At 49.1% G+C, this 25,167-nt stretch overlaps 1 protein-coding gene across 1 annotated transcript in view; it reads right to left on the bottom strand.

Moving 5' to 3' along the window:
* ANKRD55 (ankyrin repeat domain 55) overlaps positions 1 to 25,167 on the bottom strand; it is a 51,115-nt gene that overhangs the window by 14,808 nt on the left and 11,140 nt on the right. Inside the window, exons 2-3 of the mRNA XM_075267357.1 lie at positions 3,230 to 3,352; positions 1,128 to 1,258 (exon numbers count right to left, since the gene is read on the bottom strand). Of these exons, the coding sequence (XP_075123458.1) occupies positions 1,128 to 1,258; positions 3,230 to 3,352 (254 nt within the window). The remainder of the gene's footprint in view (positions 1 to 1,127; positions 1,259 to 3,229; positions 3,353 to 25,167) is intronic.

Below are 25,167 nucleotides of genomic sequence, written 5' to 3' on the forward strand. Positions count from 1 at the left end.
TTCTATCTGTCTGTCTGTTCCTTATGTGCGACCAAACAACTGGACCGATTTTCACCAAATTTGGCACAGAGATACATCAGGTGTCTGGGAAGGTTTAAGACCAGCCTCAGCTCTCTCGGATGTACCGTTCCAGAGATACAGTATTCCCAAAACAATGACTTGCATTAACCAATACAAACCTGTAAGTCTTTCACTCTTATCCCAACTGCCATACACACAGTCACTCCACATGTACAATACAACACTGATATCCAAACTAAGATACACACATCAGAGGATTAGATACGCACTTCATCACACAGTACCACATGCCAGAGGATTAGATACGCGCCTCACCACACAAAACCATACGCTGGAGTATTAGATACATGCCTCATCACACAGTACCACATGCTGGAGGATTAGATACATGCCTCAGCTCACAGTACCACACGCCGGAGGATTAGATACATGCTTTAGCTCACAGTACCACACGCCAGAGGATTAGATACGCACCTCAGCACACAGTACCACACACCGGAGGATTAGATACTTGCCTCACCACGCAATACCACACGTCAGAGGATTAGATACGCACCTCAGCACACAGTACCACACATCAGAGGATTAGATATACGCCTCAGCACACAGTACCACACACCGGAGCTTTACTCCAGGTTTCCATAGCAACTAAACCATTTTTCTTCACTTCTGTATGTCAGCTTTAAAGGGGCAGGGCGCTGTGGATGACACAAGATCACATTCACACAGCTTTATGCACACCTTTATGCACGACCAAATTTGACACACAGATACATCAGGTGTCCGGGAAGGTTTTAGTTTCCGGGAAGATAACACCTCTATAGATAACACCACTGACCCATCATGACATCACTACTGACAATAGATGATGTCACAGCTTAACTCCTCCCCCTCCCTGCACAGAATATAAAATATATGTACAAAGTGGTGACATTTTCCCTTTAAGCATCCATTGCGGCTATGGTGATGTCACTGCTTATGTTGATGACATCACTGGGGAGGAAGTTTGTTAAGGACATGAGAATGAATTTGATGACATCAGACGAATGGCGTCACCCTATACATGTCCCGGGGTATTACATGGAGTGACATCATCGCCTTCCTACCAGATATGTCGCCAAGGACAGGCTCGTTCTTCCGCAGGCATCTTGTGTATTGATGTTGGCTCCCATTTTCAGCAGTAGTTTCACTGTATCAACTTGGCGTCCGGAGACAGCGTGCATCAAAGGGGTGCAACCTGGGGAAACAGCAGCACAGTGCATTTAAGGAATCACTGGAATACAACGTACATTTCCAAGGGTTATCTGGAAATTTATTACCGTGTGGATATGATACTGTACATGACTCTGAAGGCTGCTAATCACTGACAGCAAGCAGAGATGTCCAGAGTTAAAACTACCTGTAGCCACCAGTAGGGGGAGCTCAGTACTGGCCACAGATTATACATTGTACTCTCCTGAGCTCCCCCTAGTGGTGGCTGCTAGAAACTTATGTTTTCTACGCAGGGGATTTGGAGCTCTGATACTATACACACACACACATTGCTAAAATAATACCGCACCCAGATAGAAATGTCAGCTAGCTACAACGCTCAGGCATATACATAAGTATTACAGGTGTGGTCTTGCCACAAGAGGGCGTAAGAAGTGTTTCCACTGCTGCCCTATAAAAGGCTCTCACAGGCTACTTTTGGGTAGTGTACCTCTTGGTGACAGCTGAGTGATAGACGCGTCTATGACGCATTGAAAGACAGACTAAACATACGAGAAAATCCCGCATGTTTATAAGATTCAACCCTATTTATTAATACAGGATAAAATGACATGAAACAAGAACATAAATCCACATAGGTGGGGAAATAGTGAAAGTGCACAATATGGCGGCGCGTACAAAAACCGCAGCACTAAACCCAAGCGTAAACACCAAACAGGAATGTAAGACAGTCAAGATATTTGGGTACATGGGTGTAATAAATCCCATATACACGGTATAAGCCTCCTATAATAGTGTATAATGGCGGCCGCTCACGTTCCGGCGCTGTCACTGATCATAACAAGCAGCAATGACGGGAGATGTCGCCCGGGGCTGGAGATTTACATAAAAGGCCACAAGTGCACTCCCGCTGTGAGGGATAAAAGCGCCCCCTAGCTAAGTCACAATCATACCGCAAGAGCTGAATATTAATGTGAGAACCGACAATGACGTCCTGGTGGGAGGCGGCCGCTGTCAGCTAGCATGCTGGGAGTTGTAGTCTCGCCACAGGTTGCAGATAAACACTACCGTATAGATCTATGCAAGGAGAATCATTCAGGAGGTGAATCCGCAGGACTTGGCGGAGGCCGCAGCTCAATGTGCACCTGTATCTAGCCTCGTAACCACTCAGGCAGGTGTCCGATCCCGCACGACATGTTCACACCTTGGCCTGAGATACAAATCCCATATACTCACTGCAGCCAGAAGTGCGACTGAACTCCCTAAGGCCAGAGGAGGTGAGAGGATCGGGCTCAGGGTGGTCGCTGGATGGGGTGTTTGCAGCGTTGTCACTTTATGGCTTCATCATTCAGTACAAGGTGTGATATGGATTCTCCTTATATAATACAGCGCCTGGGCCGCTCTCCTGCTGGGGTCATGGTGAGGGATGGGATGGCGGGTTATTGCATCTCAATGGTCAATGGACCTCCAATGTAGGGAGCCGGTGGGATGTCTTGGGTCATGTCAGCTACATCTGCTACACCCCGGGAGTCCTGGGTGTGATAATATAACACCCCAATAGACATGGCCCTGATCCCAACATCATCCAGTCTGTCTTGGATGACATGAAGAGACAGACGGATTGGAGCAAGCCTACATCCACAGAAGATCCATGCTTAGTTCTCGGGAACAAATTCTGCCAAAAACTGTCTGCCAGTGTACCCTGAAGAATTGATGGAGAGCAAAGGGTAAAAATTGTGCACAGGACCGGGAAAGATCAGTGAATAAGTCAAATCTTCCTAGATTTCGGCAGATCTGCAGTGAGTGAGAAGAACTGACAATTAATAGAGGACGTTACGGGGAAATATGAATCCATCATGGACGCCGATGAGTGGCGGACTAGTGGCCGTGGCGGACTATCGGGTGTTGGGTTACTGCAATGCTCTGGGATGACAGTGTGGCACAGGCTGCTCATTACCCTCCCCCACCCCCATATGATGACTCCCGGATCACGTACCTTCATTGTCACAGTATTCTAGGATTGAAGGGTCCTCGCGGATAATTGCCGTCAGTGTGTTGACATCGCCATTAGCAGACGCCTGATAGACCACAGACAAGTCAATCTCTTCTGATGAGTCACCTGCAAACAGAGAAGAAATCCTGAGAATGAGTTCTGTAACCGCCGCGTCCTGCGATCAGTCACCGCATCACATCTATTACCCTGCTCGCTAACTCTACGAGGCTCCTGAAAGGATGAGGAACCTCCTGCCCAGATAAATACAACAGAACCCTCGCACCGAGTTCAGATTAAAGATGAAGACAGTCTGACGGACCTGGGGTATAGGACCTGCTAAACCCGGGAGACCAGAGCTTATCGAAATGTGGGCGAGTACAGGAGGATGATGGTGTCCTAGCTGCCATCAGGATATATTGTAGGGTAGCAGCAGCGGCGTAACTAGGAATGGAGGGGCCCCCGTGGTGAAATTTGGACATGTCCTCCCCCCAAAGACCCTGACTGAATGCCTCCCCCCCAGCCGCTTTCCTGCACACAGTATTATGTCCCATAGTGGCCCCTGCACACAGTATTATGCCCCATAATAGCCCCTGCACACAGTATTATGCCCCATAATAGCCCCTGCACACAGTATTATGTCCCATAGTGGCCCCTGCACACAGTATTATGCCCCATAGTTGCCACTGCACTCAGTATTATCCCCCATAGTGGCCTCTAGACACAGTATGATGCCCCATAGTGGCCCCTGCACACAGTATTATGTCCCATAGTGGCCCCTGCACACAGTATTATGCCCCATAGTTGCCACTGCACTCAGTATTATCCCCCATAGTGGCCTCTAGACACAGTATGATGCCCCATAGTGGCAGTATATAGTTTTACTATCTTGTCTTATCTAGGCCTCCAGCAGTACAATAGGTTTGTCAGAAACTCTACCTATAATAATGAGATGACTCTGCCCAAACATCCCAGTCTATACAGTAAAGCTGACATGTGAGCTGCATACAGAGCCTTATCTGGGTGCATAGTGTTACTATCCTGCCTTATCTAGGCCTTCAGTACTAGAGCTGTCAGTAAACCCACCTATAATGCTAATGAGATGGCTCTGCTCATATGTCCAGTCTATACAGCAAAACAAACAAGTCTAATGTATACGGAGCCCTCTCTGTGTGTATAGTGTTACTATACAGGATTTCAGATAATAGTTACAGGACAGACCTGAACAAGTACGTGTGAAACTTCTCACTATAAACCTGTTGGCTTGGCTTGTGCATTGGCCGCTCCGCTGAGAGTGATTCATCTCCTATTTGCGGTTATTTCTGCTTCTATAGACAAAAACAATAAGTCTAGCCAAGTGAGCAGAAACGAATGAACACTAAATCTGTAAATGAGTCCCCGCCTACCACGCTCATACTTATTACTGTGTAATACTGTGTCAGCCTCATAACATGAAATATCACAATGTCCCTATACAACACATCTCGGGGGTCCTGCACTGCTTGGTACTCCTCTGACAGGAAGTGTTACTTGAGTAGCCAATCAGCAGCCCCTCTCTGTAGCTATCACTTCCTGTCGGGCCCCTCGTAGTCAGGGTGCAATGCAATCTATTCTGGACGATGTGTTGTGGGACTGTACAGGGATCCCGGACACTTCTATGGTGCGGAGATGGGAAATTTATTGCTGCAGGACAGTGGCCCGGGGATAACATGTGCTAAGCTCCACGGCCCATGTAATGTTCATCGTATTTTTGGATCATTTTTTACTTCCTGTTTTGAACAAAACCTAAAAATACAACAAACTGCAAGTTGGTCAAGTGTGCCCGTAATGGTAAAAATAGTGCGCGAGGACGTCCTACTATTATAGTGCTCTGGGGCGGCTGCCACCGACTATATTATCCAGTATACGTTGTACCTGCTGGGCTGAGAATAATAGTACACGGCCATAGACAGTGAGAAACCGGGAAGAAATAGGCCTGGGGTCACCGAGAAATGTCTCATTGACCCGCAACGTTCTTTTATTACTATAGGACATTGACCTGCAATTCCAGGTTAATGGGATATTGACATTGGATAACATAGGAGATAAAAGATGACGGCCATTTGTTTCTGTGGTATCTTTCTTCCCTCCTTCTCTTGATGCATGTGTTAGGTGAGGGATGGACTATCCTGTCCGGAGGCTAGGACATATGTGGACTGCGTTATCCATCCATTACCACTATCAGCCATGTGGTATACTGATCGTAGAGGGTAGAAGAATAAAGAATGTAGGGTGGAGGAACAATGGATGTAGGGTAGGAGAAAGATGGAGGTAGGGTAAGCAACCAAGGGATGTAGGGTAGAGGAACGATGGATGTACTGTAGGGGAAAGATGGAGGTAGGGTAGGCAACCAAGGGATGTAGGGTAGAGGAATGATGGATGTAGGGTAGGGGAAAGATGGAGGTAGGGCAGGCAAACAATAGCTGTAGGGTGGAGCAACGGTGGATGTAAGGTAGTAGGACTATGGCTGTAGGGTAGAGGAACAATGTATGTACGGTGGGGGAAAGATGGAGGTAAGGCAGAGGAATGATGGATTAGGGAAGAGGAAACATGAATGTAAGGTAGAAGAACAATTGGCGTATGGCAGAAGAAAGGGGGAGGTAAGATGGAAGGATGATGATTGTAGGGTAGAGGGATGATGAATATAGAGTAGAAGGATGATGGATATAGGGTAGAGGGATGATGGATATAGGGTAGAGGGATGATGGATATAGGGTAGAGGGATGATGAATATAGAGTAGAAGGATGATGGATGTAGGGTAGAAGGATGATGGATATAGGGATGATGGATATAGGGTAGAGGGATGATGGATATAGGGTAGAGGGATGATGGATATAGGGTAGAGGGATGATGAATATAGAGTAGAAGGATGATGAATATAGAGTAGAAGGATGATGGATGTAGGGTAGAAGGATGATGGATATAGGGATGATGGATATAGGGTAGAGGGATGATGGATATAGAGTAGAAGGATGATGGATGTAGGGTAGAAGGATGATGGATGTAGGGATGATGGATATAGGGTAGAGGCATGATGGATATAGGGATGGTGGATGTTGGTTTCAGGGTTGATAGCTGTAGGATTTAGATGCAATGGTTGCAGGACAGAGAAATGATGGAAGTAGGATGTAAAGATGGTGGATATCGGGTAGAAGGATGATAGATGGAGGATGATGGGAAGGATGAGGAATATACTGATGATGGATGCAGGATAGCGGAATAATGGAGGACGGATGTGGGATAGAAGGACGATGTCTGCAGGATAAGAGGGACAAGGCTGTAGATGAACTTCATCTTGTGTGTATGGCGGAGGATTGTCGCTGTAATCCTCGCCTGCGGGGTCAGCACATCACAACCTCTCGAGTCCTCATCCTTCCTGATCTTCGCGACTTTCGAGCCTTGTTACAAGAAAGACACAGTCAGCCACTTCTAAGAATTTCTCGGCAGCTTTCGCAGACGTGAGTGTCAGAAACAGAGTCGTGTAATTGGATCAAACTGTCAACGGCGAGCGAAAGCGAGTGAGCGGCGAACTGAGCAGAAAGGATGTAGAAATCCTGAGCTAAGCACAAAAATAACCCGAGACGGGCGGGGAGCTACAAGTGTCACACAACTATATACTATACACAAAAATATACCGCAGACTGTGTTTGCGGTTAAAAGTGTCTGAGTTAAAAGTTTGCATAGGCTCTCATTCTATCAGGACAGGGGAGCCAAGCACCTGTTCCTGGGATCGGTTGGGGTCCCAGTGGTTGGATCATCATCCCCTATTCTAGTTAAATCGAGCTATATACAACACAGCTAAATGTATAAGCTAGAAACAGCGCCACACTTGTCCCTAGGTCATGTCTGGTATTGCAGTTTGTGCAAGAATTTGGCGGAGGAGGACCCCGGTGTGACTGCTTCCTCTGCACCCCTATATTACACCCCTGTTTAAGGACACAGGTCTCTATATATATCTCTACCAAATATAACCTATTGTCGGAGACACCGTACAGGCCCCCTGCGGCTCCCGGGCCCGGATGTGACTGCTCGCTCTCCACCCCCTCACGTTACGCTCGTTATCTGCTCTATGTAATCTATATGTGCAGATGATGGAACTGATGTGACCCCGGGGAGATCCCGAGGGGTTTGGTGTGGAGCCTGAGAATAACACAAGCACAATGCGCTCTCTCCGGGAGCAGATGTCGCGGCGTTCGGCGGTGCGAGCCTTTCCAGTAATGGCCTATTAATTATCTAACCTCTTCCAGGAAAATCTTATCTGTTGTCAGTGGAGACTTCCCCGGCAGCTGACGTCTTCACATCCTGCCATCGCTGTCCCTGCGCTGCCTCCCTCTGCCCCATGTGTATTTACCCCATATATGGGTAACTCTCAGGTAGCGGGGACACACGGGGTGTCATGGGGTGACGAATATTTATACCGCAAGACCAGAAGATTCTATCATCAATAGTGATGTAACAATGGCTCACTGGTGTTATCTATAGAGGTGTTATCTTCTATTGTAATAATGTAATGTGCTGCTATAGAGAAAAACCCCTATGAAATTGGTAAGTAGTAACTAGGGTTGAGCAATCGTGTTCGGATTCCGATCGGCGATTGAGAAAATTTCACGATCGCGATCGGAATTCCGAACACAATCTTTTTAGGTGGGATCGAGATCGGTGATTATTTCCCACAATGCTTTGCTACTGGCCAATGTTAGCCTTCACACTGAGTATACGCTCTGCTCATTCTGAGCGGAGTGTATACTCAGTGTGAAGGCTCCGCTGCAGTTCCATAGGAATGAATGGAAGCAGCCGGCACACAGCCTTAACCCCCTGCACGCCGGCTGCGTCCATTCATTCTAATGGGAGACTAGCTAACATCTCTAGTAGCTACTTACCTGCAGAGATGGCTGGTCCGGTGCCCGGTGTTCTCGGTCTTCTTCGCCTCGCTGCGCCCGCCTCCCAGGTTAGTGTTAAAGAGCTAGAAAGAAGGCGGGGCTTGTGGCTTAGGAGAATGTGGGCGGGTATAGGGTGGGGAGACGTGATGTCTCCCCTCCCAGTACCCGCCCACACTCTCCTAACCTGGGAGTCGGGGGCAGCGAGGCGAAGAAGAACGAGAACACGGGGCACCAGAGCAGCCATCTTTGCAGGTAAGTGGACACCAGGGGGGACTAAGTAGCCAGAGGATTAAAAAAAATCACTACACAGCGTGGATTCTAACAATTAAAGCGTTCACTTGTTAGATTCCATGCTGTATAGTGAATAAGATTGTTTTTAAAAAAGTAAAAAATCCCATTGACTTGCATTGGGATCGGAATTGGGATCGAGATCGGGTTCGAATGAAAAATGATCGGAAATCGGATTTCAAAATCGATCCTGAAAAGTCAAGATCGGCTCAACCCTAGTAGTAACAACAAATATGAGAGGTGAATACACCCCAAGCCACGCAGCGGCCTCACCTCGCAGCGGGTTTGTTACAATGTACAAAAGACGTCTACAATAGACACAATATAGGAGCGCTGTCCTCGTGTAGCTTCACCGCAGCACACATCGACCGCGTCCTTGCTGCTTTGTGCCGAGTGTTACAGTACAACACAATACAAAGTGTCTCTATAGATTATATAGCTTTGGCCGAGATCCCAGGGCTGAGCTGCGAGGCCGGAGATGACATCGTAACCAAGAGAAGATTATCAGCTCCATGACACGAAAGAGAAGGACTGGAGGAAATTACTGAGGATTCCTCTAAGATCAGAGAATGGATTCATAGAGTCGTCCTCATCTAAAGCAAGATAGATAGGTTACTGTCACCAGAACCAGCATATCACCCCAGCCCTGCAGATAGATAGGTTAGTGTCACCAGACCCAGCATATCACCCCAGCCCTGCAGATAGATAGGTTACTGTCACCAGAACCAGCATATCACCCCAGTCCTGCAGATAGATAGGTTAGTGTCACCAGAACCAGCATATCACCCCAGCCCTGCAGATAGATAGGTTAGTGTCACCAGAACCAGCATATCACCCCAGTCCTACAGATAGATAGGTTAGTGTCACCAGAACCAGCATATCACCCCAGCCCTGCAGATAGATAGGTTAGTGTCACCAGAACCAGCATATCACCCTAGCCCTACAGATAGATAGGTTACTGTCACCAGACCCAGCATATCACCCCAGCCCTACAGATAGATAGGTTACTGTCACCAGGACCAGCATATCACCCCAGTCCTGCAGATAGATAGATTACTGTCACCAGACCCAGCATATCACCCCAGCCCTGCAGATAGATAGGTTACTGTCACCAGGACCAGCATATCACCTCAGCCCTGCAGATAGATAGGTTAGTATCAAAAGAACCAGCACATCACCCCAGTCCTGCAGATAGATAGGTTAGTGTCACCAGAACCAGCATATCACCCCAGCCCTGCAGATAGAGAGATTACTGTCACCGGACCCCAGTATATCACCCCAGCCCTGCAGATAGATAGGTTAGTGTCACCAGAACCAGCATATCACCCCAGCCCTACAGATAGATAGGTTACTGTCACCAGACCCAGCATATCATCCCAGCCCTGCAGATAGATAGGTTACTGTCACCAGACCCAGCATATCACCCCAGCCCTGCAGATAGATAGGTTACTGTCACCAGACCCAGCATATCACCCCAGCCCTGCAGATAGATAGGTTACTGTCACCAGAACCAGCATATCACCCCAGCCCTGCAGATAGATAGGTTAGTGTCACCAGAACCAGCGTATCACTCCAGCCCTGCAGATAGATAGGTTACTGTCACCAGAACCAACGTATCACTCCAGCCCTGCAGATAGATAGGTTACTGTCACCAGAACCAGCATATCACCCCAGCCCTGCAGATAGATAGGTTAGTGTCACCAGAACCAGCATATCACCCCAGTCCTGCAGATAGATAGGTTAGTGTCACCAGAACCAGCATATCACCCTAGCCCTACAGATAGATAGGTTACTGTCACCAGACCCAGCATATCACCCCAGCCCTGCAGATAGATAGGTTACTGTCACCAGAACCAGCATATCACCCCAGCCCTGCAGATAGATAGGTTAGTGTCACCAGAACCAGCATATCACCCCAGCCCTGCAGATAGATAGGTTAATGTCACCAGAACCAGCATATCACCCCAGTCCTGCAGATAGATAGATTACTGTCACCAGACCCAGCATATCACCCCAGCCCTGCAGATAGATAGGTTACTGTCACCAGGACCAGCATATCACCCCAGTCCTGCAGATAGATAGATTACTGTCACCAGACCCAGCATATCACCCCAGTCCTGCAGATAGATAGATTACTGTCACCAGAACCAGCATATCACCCCAGCCCTGCAGATAGATAGGTTACTGTCACCAGGACCAGCATATCACCTCAGCCCTGCAGATAGATAGGTTAGTATCACCAGAACCAGCACATCACCCCAGTCCTGCAGATAGATAGGTTAGTGTCACCAGAACCAGCATATCACCCCAGCCCTGCAGATAGATAGGTTACTGTCACCAGACCCCAGTATATCACCCCAGCCCTGCAGATAGATAGGTTAGTGTCACCAGAACCAGCATATCACCCCAGCCCTACAGATAGATAGGTTACTGTCACCAGAACCAGCATATCACCCCAGTCCTGCAGATAGAAAGGTTAGTGTCACCAGAACCAGCATATCACCCCAGCCCCACAGATAGGTCGATTAGTGTCACCAGACCCAGCGTATCACCCCAGCCCTGCAGATAGATAGGTTAGTGTCACCAGAACCAGCATATCACCCCAGCCCCGCAGATAGATAGGTTACTGTCACCTGAACCAGCATATCACCCCAGCCCTGCAGATAGATAGGTTACTGTCACCAGGCCCAGTATATCACTCCAGCCCTGCAGATAGATAGGTTAGTGTCACCAGAACCAGCATATCACCCCAGCCCCGCAGATAGATAGGTTACTGTCACCAAAACCAGCATATCACCCCAGCCCTGCAGATAGATAAGTTACTGTCACCAAAACCAGCATATCACCCCAGCCCTGCAGATAGATAGGTTACTGTCACCAGGCCCAGTATATCACTCCAGCCCTGCAGATAGATAGGTTACTGTCACCAGAACCAGCATATCACCCCAGCCCTGCAGATAGATAGGTTACTGTCACCAGGCCCAGCATATCACCCCAGCCCCGCAGATAGATAGGTTACTGTCACCAAAACCAGCATATCACCCCAGCTCTGCAGATAGATAGGTTAGTGTCACCTGAACCAGCATAGCACCCCAGCCCCGCAGATAGATAGGTTACTGTCACCAAAACCAGCATATCACCCCAGCCCTGCAGATAGATAGGTTAGTGTCACCAGACCCAGCATATCACCCCAGCCCTACAGATAGATAGGTTAGTGTCACCAGACCCAGAATATCACCACAGCCCTGCAGATAGATAGGTTACTGTCACCAAGACCACCATATCACCCCAGCCCTGCAGATAGAAAGGTTAGTATCACCAGAACCAGCATATCACCCCAGCCCTGCAGATAGATAGGTTAGTGTCACCAGAACCAGCATATCACCCCAGCCCTGCAGATAGATAGGTTACTGTCACCAGAGACAGCATATCACCCCAGCCCTGCAGATAGATAGGTTAGTGTCACCAGTACCAGCATATCACCCCAGCCCCACATATAGATAGGTTAGTGTCACCAGAACCAGCATATCAACCCAGCCCTGCAGATAGATAGGTTAGTGTCACCAGAACCAGCATATCAACCCAGCCCTACAGATAGATAGGTTAGTGTCACCAGACCCAGCATATCACCCCAGTCCTGCAGATACATAGGTTAGTGTCACCAGAACCAGCGTATCACCCCAGCCTGCAGATAGATAGGTTACTGTCACCAGAACCAGCATATCACCCCAGCCCTGCAGATAGATAGGTTAGTGTCACCAGAACCACCATATCACCCCAGCCCTGCAGATAGATAGATTACTGTCACCAGACCCAGCATATCACCCCAGCCCTGCAGATAGATAGGTTACTGTCACCAGAACCAGCATATCACCCCAGTCCTGCAGATAGATAGATTACTGTCACCAGACCCAGCATATCACCCCAGCCCTGCAGATAGATAGGTTACTGTCACCAGAACCAGCATATCACCCCAGTCCTGCAGATAGATAGGTTAGTGTCACCAGAACCAGCATATCACCCCAGCCCTGCAGATAGATAGGTTAGTGTCACCAGAACCAGCATATCACCCCAGTCCTGCAGATAGATAGGTTAGTGTCACCAGAACCAGCATATCACCCCAGTCCTGCAGATAGATAGGTTAGTGTCACCAGAACCAACATATCACCCCAGCCCTGCAGATAGATAGGTTAGTGTCACCAGAACCAGCATATCACCCCAGCCCTGCAGATAGATAGGTTAATGTCACCAGAACCAGCATATCACCCCAGTCCTGCAGATAGATAGATTACTGTCACCAGACCCTGCATATCACCCCAGCCCTGCAGATAGATAGGTTACTGTCACCAGGACCAGCATATCACCCCAGTCCTGCAGATAGATAGATTACTGTCACCAGACCCAGCATATCACCCCAGTCCTGCAGATAGATAGATTACTGTCACCAGAACCAGCATATCACCCCAGCCCTGCAGATAGATAGGTTACTGTCACCAGGACCAGCATATCACCCCAGCCCTGCAGATAGATAGGTTAGTATCACCAGAACCAGCACATCACCCCAGTCCTGCAGATAGATAGGTTAGTGTCACCAGAACCAGCATATCACCCCAGCCCTGCAGATAGATAGGTTACTGTCACCAGACCCCAGTATATCACCCCAACCCTGCAGATAGATAGGTTAGTGTCACCAGAACTAGCATATCACCCCAGCCCTACAGATAGATAGGTTACTGTCACCAGAACCAGCATATCACCCCAGTCCTGCAGATAGAAAGGTTAGTGTCACCAGAACCAGCATATCACCCCAGCCCCACAGATAGGTAGGTTAGTGTCAACAGACCCAGCGTATCACCCCAGCCCTGCAGATAGATAGGTTAGTGTCACCAGAACCAGCATATCACCCCAGCCCCGCAGATAGATAGGTTACTGTCACCAAAACGAGCATATCACCCCAGCTCTGCAGATAGATAGGTTAGTGTCACCAGAACCAGCATATCACCCCAGCCCTGCAGATAGATAAGTTACTGTCACCAAAACCAGCATATCACCCCAGCCCTGCAGATAGATAGGTTACTGTCACCAGGCCCAGTATATCACTCCAGCCCTGCAGATAGATAGGTTACTGTCACCAGAACCAGCATATCACCCCAGCCCTGCAGATAGATAGGTTAGTATCACCAGAACCAGCATATCACCCCAGCCCCGCAGATAGATAGGTTACTGTCACCAAAACCAGCATATCACCCCAGCTCTGCAGATAGATAGGTTAGTGTCACCTGAACCAGCATATCACCCCAGCCCCGCAGATAGATAGGTTACTGTCACCAAAACCAGCATATCACCCCAGCCCTGCAGATAGATAGGTTAGTGTCACCAGACCCAGCATATCACCCCAGCCCTACAGATAGATAGGTTAGTGTCACCAGACCCAGAATATCACCGCAGCCCTGCAGATAGATAGGTTACTGTCACCAGAGACAGCATATCACCCCAGCCCTGCAGATAGATAGGTTAGTATCACCAGTACCAGCATATCACCCCAGCCCCACATATAGATAGGTTAGTGTCACCAGAACCAGCATATCAACCCAGCCCTACAGATAGATAGGTTAGTGTCACCAGACCCAGAATATCACCGCAGCCCTGCAGATAGATAGGTTACTGTCACCAAGACCACCATATCACCCCAGCCCTGCAGATAGATAGGTTAGTGTCACCAGAACCAGTATATCACACCAGCCCTGCAGATAGATAGGTTAGTGTCACCAGAACCAGCATATCACCCCAGCCCTGCAGATTGATAGGTTAGTGTCACCAGAACCAGTATATCACACCAGCCCTGCAGATAGATAGGTTAGTGTCACCAGAACCAGCATATCACCCCAGCCCTGCAGGTAGATAGGTTAGTGTCACCAGAACCAGCATATCACCCCAGCCCTGCAGATAGATAGGTTAGTGTCACCAGAACCAGCATATTACCCCAGCCCTGCAGATAGATAGGTTAGTGTCACCAGAACCAGCATATCACCCCAGCCCTGCAGGTAGATAGGTTAGTGTCACCAGAACCAGCATATCACCCCAGCCCTGAAGATACATAGGTTAGTGTCAACAGAACCAGTATATCACCCCAGCCCTGAAGATAGATAGGTTAGTGTCACCAGAACCAGCATATCACCCCAGCCCTGCAGATAGATAGGTTAGAGTCACCAGAACCAGCATATCACCCCAGCCCTGCAGATAGATAGGTTAGTATCACCAGAACCAGCATATCACCCCAGTCCTGCAGATACATAGGTTAGTGTCACCAGAACCAGCATATCACCCCAGCCCTGCAGATAGATAGGTTACTGTCACCAGAATCAGAATATCACCCCAGCCCTGCAGATAAATAGTTTACTCTCAGCAGATCCAGCATATCACCCCCAACCCTGCAGACAGAGAGGTTACTGTCACCAGAACCAGAATATCACCCCAGGCCTGCAGATAGAGAGGTTACTGTCACCAGAACCAGCATATCACCCCAGCCCTGCAGATAGATAGATTAGTGTCACCAGAACCAGCATATCACCCCAGTCCTGCAGATAGATAGGTTAGTATCACCAGACGCAGCATATCACCCCAGCCCTGCAGATAGATAGGTTACTGTCACCAGACCCAGCATATCACCCCAGCCCTGCAGATAGATAGGTTACTGTCACCAGACCCCAGTATATCACCCCAGCCCTGCAGATAGATAGGTTACTGTCACCAGGACAAGCATATCACCTCAGCCCTGCAGATAGATAGGTTAGTGTCACGAGAACTAGCATATCACCCCAGTCCTGCAGATAGATAGGTTAGTGTCACCAGACCCAGCGTATCACCCAAGCCCTGCAGATAGATAGGTTAGTGTCACCAAACCCAGCATATCACCCCAGCCCTGCAGATAGATAGGTTACTGTTACCAGACCCAGCATATCACCCCAGCCCTGCAGATAGATAGGTTAGTATCACCAGAACCAGCATATCACCCCAGTCCTGCAGATACATAGGTTAGTGTCACCAGAACCAGCATATCACCCCAGCCCTGCAGATAGATAGGTTACTGTCACCAGAACCAGAATATCACCCCAGCCCTGCAGATAGATAGTTTACTCTCAGCAGATCCAGCATATCACCCCAACCCTGCAGATAGAGAGGTTACTGTCACCAGAACCAGCATATCACCCCAGCCCTGCAGATAGATAGATTAGTGTCACCAGAACCAGCATATCACCCCAGTCCTGCAGATAGATAGGTTACTGTCACCAGACCCCAGTATATCACCCCAGCCCTGCAGATAGATAGGTTACTGTCACCAGACCCAGCATATCACCCCAGCCCTGCAGATAGATAGGTTAGTATCACCAGAACCAGCATATCACCCCAGTCCTGCAGATACATAGGTTAGTGTGACCAGAACCAGCATATCACCCCAGCCCTGCAGATAGATAGGTTACTGTCACCAGAACCAGAATATCACCCCAGCCCTGCAGATAGATAGTTTACTCTCAGCAGATCCAGCATATCACCCCAGCCCTGCAGATAGATAGGTTACTGTCACCAGACCCCAGCATATTACCCCAGTCCTGCAGATAGATAGGTTAGTGTCACCAGAACCAGCATATCACCCCAGCCCTGCAGATAGATAGGTTAGTATCACCAGAACCATCATATCACCTCAGCTCTGCAGATAGATAGGTTAGTGTCACCAGAACCAGCATATCACCCCAGCCCTGCAGATAGATAGGTTAGTGTCACCAGAACCAGCATATCACCACAGCCCTGCAGGTAGATAGGTTAGTGTCACCAGAACCAGCATATCACCCCAGCCCTGCAGATAGATAGGTTAGTGTCACCAGAACCAGCATATCACCCCAGCCCTGCAGATAGATAGGTTAGTGTCACCAGAACCAGCATATCACCCCAGCCCTGCAGGTAGATAGGTTAGTGTCACCAGAACCAGCATATCACCCCAGCCCTGAAGATACATAGGTTAGTGTCACCAGAACCAGTATATCACCCCAGCCGTGCAGATAGATAGGTTAGTGTCACCAGAACCAGCATATCACCCCAGCCGTGCAGATAGATAGGTTAGTGTCACCAGAACCAGCATATCACCCCAGCCCTGCAGATAGATAGGTTAGTATCACCAGAACCAGCATATCACCTCAGTCCTGCAGATACATAGGTTAGTGTCACCAGAACCAGCATATCACCCCAGCCCTGCAGATAGATAGGTTACTGTCACCAGAACCAGAATATCACCCCAGCCCTGCAGATAGATAGTTTACTCTCAGCAGATCCAGCATATCACCCCCAACCCTGCAGACAGAGAGGTTACTGTCACCAGAACCAGAATATCACCCCAGCCCTGCAGATAGAGAGGTTACTGTCACCAGAACCAGCATATCACCCCAGCCCTGCAGATAGATAGATTAGTGTCACCAGAACCAGCATATCACCCCAGTCCTGCAGATAGATAGGTTAGTATCACCAGACGCAGCATATCACCCCAGCCCTGCAGATAGATAGGTTACTGTCACCAGACCCAGCATATCACCCCAGCCCTGCAGATAGATAGGTTACTGTCACCAGACCCCAGTATATCACCCCAGCCCTGCAGATAGATAGGTTACTGTCACCAGACCCCAGTATATCACCCCAGTCCTGCAGATAGATAGGTTAGTGTCACCAGACGCAGCATATCACCCCAGCCCTGCAGAAAGATAGGTTAGTATCACCAGACCCAGCATATCACCCCAGGCATGCAGATAGATAGGTTAGTGTCACCAGACGCAGCATATCACCCCAGCCCTGCAGAAAGATAGGTTAGTATCACCAGACCCAGCATATCACCCCAGGCATGCAGATAGATAGGTTAGTATCACCAGAACCATCATATCACCTCAGCCCTGCAGATAGATAGGTTAGTGTCACCAGAACCAGCATATCACCCCAGCCCTGCAGATAGATAAGTTACTGTCACCAGAACCATCATATCACCTCAGCCCTGCAGATAGATAGGTTAGTGTCACCAGAACCAGCATATCACCCTAGCCCTGCAGGTAGATAGGTTACTGTCACCAGACCCCAGTATATCACCCCAGCCCTGCAGATAGATAGGTTACTGTCACCAGACCCCAGCATATTACCCCAGTCCTGCAGATAGATAGGTTAGTGTCACCAGAACCAGCATATCACCCCAGTCCTGCAGATAGATAGGTTAGTGTCACCAGAACCAGCATATCACCCCAGCCCTGCAGATAGGTTACTGTCACCAGACCCAGCATATCACCCCAGCCCTGCAGATAGATAGGTTATCACCAGATCCAGCATATCACACCAGTCCTGCAGATAGATAGGTTAGTGTCACCAGACACAGCATATCACCCCAGCCCTGCAGAAAGATAGGTTAGTATCACCAGACCCAGCATATCACCCCAGCCCTGCAGATAGATAGGTTAGTATCACCAGAACCATCATATCACCTCAGCCCTGCAATTAGATAGGTTAGTGTCACCAGAACCAGCATATCACCCCAGCCCTGCAGATAGATAGGTTAGTGTCACCAGAACCAGCATATCACCCCAGCCCTGCAGGTAGATAGGTTAGTGTCACCAGAACCAGCATATCACCCCAGCCCTGAAGATACATAGGTTAGTGTCACCAGAACCAGTATATCACCCCAGCCCTGAAGATAGATAGGTTAGTGTCACCAGAACCAGCATATCACCCCAGCCCTGCAGATAGATAGGTTAGTGTCACCAGAACCAGCATATCACCCCAGCCCTGCAGATAGGTTACTGTCACCAGACCCAGCATATCACCCCAGCCCTGCAGATAGATAGGTTATCACCAGATCCAGCATATCACACCAGTCCTGCAGATAGATAGGTTAATGTCACCAGAACCAGCATATCACCCCAGCCCTGCAGATAGATAGGTTAGTGTCACCAGAACCAGCATATCACCCCAGCCCTGCAGATAGATAGGTTATCACCAGATCCAGCATATCACCCCAGTCCTGCAGATAGATAGGTTAGTGTCACCAGAACCAGCATATCACCCCAGCCCTGCAGATAGATAGGTTACTGTCACCAGACCCAGCATATCACCCCAGCCCTGCAGATAGATCGGTTATTGTCACCAGAACCAGCATATCACCCCAGCCCTGCAGATAGATAGGTTAGTGTCACCAGAACCTGCATATCACCCCAGCCCTGCAGATAGATAGGTTACTGTCACCAGACCCAGCATATCACCCCAACCCTGCAGATAGATAGGTTAGTGTCACCAGACCCAGCATATCACCCCAGCCCTGCAGATAGATAGGTTAGTGTCACCAGAACCAGCATATCACCCCAGCTCTGCAGATAGATAGGTTATCACGAGATCCAGCATATCACCCCAGTCCTGCAGATAGATAGGTTAGTGTCACCAGATCCAGCATATCACCCCAGTCCTGCAGATAGATAGGTTACTGTCACCAGACCCAGCATATCACCCCAACCCTGCAGATAGATAGGTTAGTGTCACCAGAACTAGCATATCACCCCAGCCCTACAGATAGATAGGTTACTGTCACCAGAACCAGCATATCACCCCAGTCCTGCAGATAGAAAGGTTAGTGTCACCAGAACCAGCATATCACCCCAGCCCCACAGATAGGTAGGTTAGTGTCAACAGACCCAGCGTATCACCCCAGCCCTGCAGATAGATAGGTTAGTGTCACCAGAACCAGCATATCACCCCAGCCCCGCAGATAGATAGGTTACTGTCACCAAAACGAGCATATCACCCCAGCTCTGCAGATAGATAGGTTAGTGTCACCAGAACCAGCATATCACCCCAGCCCTGCAGATAGATAAGTTACTGTCACCAAAACCAGCATATCACCCCAGCCCTGCAGATAGATAGGTTACTGTCACCAGGCCCAGTATATCACTCCAGCCCTGCAGATAGATAGGTTACTGTCACCAGAACCAGCATATCACCCCAGCCCTGCAGATAGATAGGTTAGTATCACCAGAACCAGCATATCACCCCAGCCCCGCAGATAGATAGGTTACTGTCACCAAAACCAGCATATCACCCCAGCTCTGCAGATAGATAGGTTAGTGTCACCTGAACCAGCATATCACCCCAGCCCCGCAGATAGATAGGTTACTGTCACCAAAACCAGCATATCACCCCAGCCCTGCAGATAGATAGGTTAGTGTCACCAGACCCAGCATATCACCCCAGCCCTACAGATAGATAGGTTAGTGTCACCAGACCCAGAATATCACCGCAGCCCTGCAGATAGATAGGTTACTGTCACCAGAGACAGCATATCACCCCAGCCCTGCAGATAGATAGGTTAGTATCACCAGTACCAGCATATCACCCCAGCCCCACATATAGATAGGTTAGTGTCACCAGAACCAGCATATCAACCCAGCCCTACAGATAGATAGGTTAGTGTCACCAGACCCAGAATATCACCGCAGCCCTGCAGATAGATAGGTTACTGTCACCAAGACCACCATATCACCCCAGCCCTGCAGATAGATAGGTTAGTGTCACCAGAACCAGTATATCACACCAGCCCTGCAGATAGATAGGTTAGTGTCACCAGAACCAGCATATCACCCCAGCCCTGCAGATTGATAGGTTAGTGTCACCAGAACCAGTATATCACACCAGCCCTGCAGATAGATAGGTTAGTGTCACCAGAACCAGCATATCACCCCAGCCCTGCAGGTAGATAGGTTAGTGTCACCAGAACCAGCATATCACCCCAGCCCTGCAGATAGATAGGTTAGTGTCACCAGAACCAGCATATTACCCCAGCCCTGCAGATAGATAGGTTAGTGTCACCAGAACCAGCATATCACCCCAGCCCTGCAGGTAGATAGGTTAGTGTCACCAGAACCAGCATATCACCCCAGCCCTGAAGATACATAGGTTAGTGTCAACAGAACCAGTATATCACCCCAGCCCTGAAGATAGATAGGTTAGTGTCACCAGAACCAGCATATCACCCCAGCCCTGCAGATAGATAGGTTAGAGTCACCAGAACCAGCATATCACCCCAGCCCTGCAGATAGATAGGTTAGTATCACCAGAACCAGCATATCACCCCAGTCCTGCAGATACATAGGTTAGTGTCACCAGAACCAGCATATCACCCCAGCCCTGCAGATAGATAGGTTACTGTCACCAGAATCAGAATATCACCCCAGCCCTGCAGATAAATAGTTTACTCTCAGCAGATCCAGCATATCACCCCCAACCCTGCAGACAGAGAGGTTACTGTCACCAGAACCAGAATATCACCCCAGGCCTGCAGATAGAGAGGTTACTGTCACCAGAACCAGCATATCACCTCAGCCCTGCAGATAGATAGGTTAGTGTCACGAGAACTAGCATATCACCCCAGTCCTGCAGATAGATAGGTTAGTGTCACCAGACCCAGCGTATCACCCCAGCCCTGCAGATAGATAGGTTAGTGTCACCAAACCCAGCATATCACCCCAGCCCTGCAGATAGATAGGTTACTGTTACCAGACCCAGCATATCACCCCAGCCCTGCAGATAGATAGGTTAGTATCACCAGAACCAGCATATCACCCCAGTCCTGCAGATACATAGGTTAGTGTCACCAGAACCAGCATATCACCCCAGCCCTGCAGATAGATAGGTTACTGTCACCAGACCCAGCATATCACCCCAGCCCTGCAGATAGATAGGTTACTGTCACCAGACCCCAGTATATCACCCCAGCCCTGCAGATAGATAGGTTACTGTCACCAGGACAAGCATATCACCTCAGCCCTGCAGATAGATAGGTTAGTGTCACGAGAACTAGCATATCACCCCAGTCCTGCAGATAGATAGGTTAGTGTCACCAGACCCAGCGTATCACCCCAGCCCTGCAGATAGATAGGTTAGTGTCACCAAACCCAGCATATCACCCCAGCCCTGCAGATAGATAGGTTACTGTTACCAGACCCAGCATATCACCCCAGCCCTGCAGATAGATAGGTTAGTATCACCAGAACCAGCATATCACCCCAGTCCTGCAGATACATAGGTTAGTGTCACCAGAACCAGCATATCACCCCAGCCCTGCAGATAGATAGGTTACTGTCACCAGAACCAGAATATCACCCCAGCCCTGCAGATAGATAGTTTACTCTCAGCAGATCCAGCATATCACCCCAACCCTGCAGATAGAGAGGTTACTGTCACCAGAACCAGCATATCACCCCAGCCCTGCAGATAGATAGATTAGTGTCACCAGAACCAGCATATCACCCCAGTCCTGCAGATAGATAGGTTACTGTCACCAGACCCCAGTATATCACCCCAGCCATGCAGATAGATAGGTTACTGTCACCAGACCCAGCATATCACCCCAGCCCTGCAGATAGATAGGTTAGTATCACCAGAACCAGCATATCACCCCAGTCCTGCAGATACATAGGTTAGTGTGACCAGAACCAGCATATCACCCCAGCCCTGCAGATAGATAGGTTACTGTCACCAGAACCAGAATATCACCCCAGCCCTGCAGATAGATAGTTTACTCTCAGCAGATCCAGCATATCACCCCAGCCCTGCAGATAGATAGGTTACTGTCACCAGACCCCAGCATATTACCCCAGTCCTGCAGATAGATAGGTTAGTGTCACCAGAACCAGCATATCACCCCAGCCCTGCAGATAGATAGGTTAGTATCACCAGAACCATCATATCACCTCAGCTCTGCAGATAGATAGGTTAGTGTCACCAGAACCAGCATATCACCCCAGCCCTGCAGATAGATAGGTTAGTGTCACCAGAACCAGCATATCACCACAGCCCTGCAGGTAGATAGGTTAGTGTCACCAGAACCAGCATATCACCCCAGCCCTGCAGATAGATAGGTTAGTGTCACCAGAACCAGCATATCACCCCAGCCCTGCAGATAGATAGGTTAGTGTCACCAGAACCAGCATATCACCCCAGCCCTGCAGGTAGATAGGTTAGTGTCACCAGAACCAGCATATCACCCCAGCCCTGAAGATACATAGGTTAGTGTCACCAGAACCAGTATATCACCCCAGCCGTGCAGATAGATAGGTTAGTGTCACCAGAACCAGCATATCACCCCAGCCGTGCAGATAGATAGGTTAGTGTCACCAGAACCAGCATATCACCCCAGCCCTGCAGATAGATAGGTTAGTATCACCAGAACCAGCATATCACCTCAGTCCTGCAGATACATAGGTTAGTGTCACCAGAACCAGCATATCACCCCAGCCCTGCAGATAGATAGGTTACTGTCACCAGAACCAGAATATCACCCCAGCCCTGCAGATAGATAGTTTACTCTCAGCAGATCCAGCATATCACCCCCAACCCTGCAGACAGAGAGGTTACTGTCACCAGAACCAGAATATCACCCCAGCCCTGCAGATAGAGAGGTTACTGTCACCAGAACCAGCATATCACCCCAGCCCTGCAGATAGATAGATTAGTGTCACCAGAACCAGCATATCACCCCAGTCCTGCAGATAGATAGGTTAGTATCACCAGACGCAGCATATCACCCCAGCCCTGCAGATAGATAGGTTACTGTCACCAGACCCAGCATATCACCCCAGCCCTGCAGATAGATAGGTTACTGTCACCAGACCCCAGTATATCACCCCAGCCCTGCAGATAGATAGGTTACTGTCACCAGACCCCAGTATATCACCCCAGTCCTGCAGATAGATAGGTTAGTGTCACCAGACGCAGCATATCACCCCAGCCCTGCAGAAAGATAGGTTAGTATCACCAGACCCAGCATATCACCCCAGGCATGCAGATAGATAGGTTAGTATCACCAGAACCATCATATCACCTCAGCCCTGCAGATAGATAGGTTAGTGTCACCAGAACCAGCATATCACCCCAGCCCTGCAGATAGATAAGTTACTGTCACCAGAACCATCATATCACCTCAGCCCTGCAGATAGATAGGTTAGTGTCACCAGAACCAGCATATCACCCTAGCCCTGCAGGTAGATAGGTTACTGTCACCAGACCCCAGTATATCACCCCAGCCCTGCAGATAGATAGGTTACTGTCACCAGACCCCAGCATATTACCCCAGTCCTGCAGATAGATAGGTTAGTGTCACCAGAACCAGCATATCACCCCAGTCCTGCAGATAGATAGGTTAGTGTCACCAGAACCAGCATATCACCCCAGCCCTGCAGATAGGTTACTGTCACCAGACCCAGCATATCACCCCAGCCCTGCAGATAGATAGGTTATCACCAGATCCAGCATATCACACCAGTCCTGCAGATAGATAGGTTAGTGTCACCAGACACAGCATATCACCCCAGCCCTGCAGAAAGATAGGTTAGTATCACCAGACCCAGCATATCACCCCAGCCCTGCAGATAGATAGGTTAGTATCACCAGAACCATCATATCACCTCAGCCCTGCAATTAGATAGGTTAGTGTCACCAGAACCAGCATATCACCCCAGCCCTGCAGATAGATAGGTTAGTGTCACTAGAACCAGCATATCCCCCAGCCCTGCAGGTAGATAGGTTACTGTCACCAGAACCAGCATATCACCCCAGCCCTGCAGGTAGATAGGTTAGTGTCACCAGAACCAGCATATCACCCCAGCCCTGAAGATACATAGGTTAGTGTCACCAGAACCAGTATATCACCCCAGCCCTGAAGATAGATAGGTTAGTGTCACCAGAACCAGCATATCACCCCAGCCCTGCAGATAGATAGGTTAGTGTCACCAGAACCAGCATATCACCCCAGCCCTGCAGATAGGTTACTGTCACCAGACCCAGCATATCACCCCAGCCCTGCAGATAGATAGGTTATCACCAGATCCAGCATATCACACCAGTCCTGCAGATAGATAGGTTAATGTCACCAGAACCAGCATATCACCCCAGCCCTGCAGATAGATAGGTTAGTGTCACCAGAACCAGCATATCACCCCAGCCCTGCAGATAGATAGGTTATCACCAGATCCAGCATATCACCCCAGTCCTGCGGATAGATAGGTTAGTGTCACCAGAACCAGCATATCACCCCAGCCCTGCAGATAGATAGGTTACTGTCACCAGACCCAGCATATCACCCCAGCCCTGCAGATAGATCGGTTATTGTCACCAGAACCAGCATATCACCCCAGCCCTGCAGATAGATAGGTTAGTGTCACCAGAACCTGCATATCACCCCAGCCCTGCAGATAGATAGGTTACTGTCACCAGACCCAGCATATCACCCCAACCCTGCAGATAGATAGGTTAGTGTCACCAGACCCAGCATATCTCCCCAGCCCTGCAGATAGATAGGTTAGTGTCACCAGAACCAGCATATCACCCCAGCTCTGCAGATAGATAGGTTATCACGAGATCCAGCATATCACCCCAGTCCTGCAGATAGATAGGTTAGTGTCACCAGATCCAGCATATCACCCCAGTCCTGCAGATAGATAGGTTACTGTCACCAGACCCAGCATATCACCCCAACCCTGCAGATAGATAGGTTAGTGTCACCAGACCCAGCATATCACCCCAGCCCCGCAGATAGATAGGTTACTGTCACCAGACCCAGCATATCACCCAGCCCTGCAGACAGATAGGTTACTGTCACCAGACCCAGCATATCACCCCAGCTTTGCAGATAGATAGGTTACTGTCACCAGAACCAGCATATC

The sequence above is a fragment of the Leptodactylus fuscus genome, chromosome 1 (assembly GCF_031893055.1).
Source record: "Leptodactylus fuscus isolate aLepFus1 chromosome 1, aLepFus1.hap2, whole genome shotgun sequence".
NCBI classification, from domain to species: Eukaryota; Metazoa; Chordata; class Amphibia; order Anura; family Leptodactylidae; genus Leptodactylus; species Leptodactylus fuscus.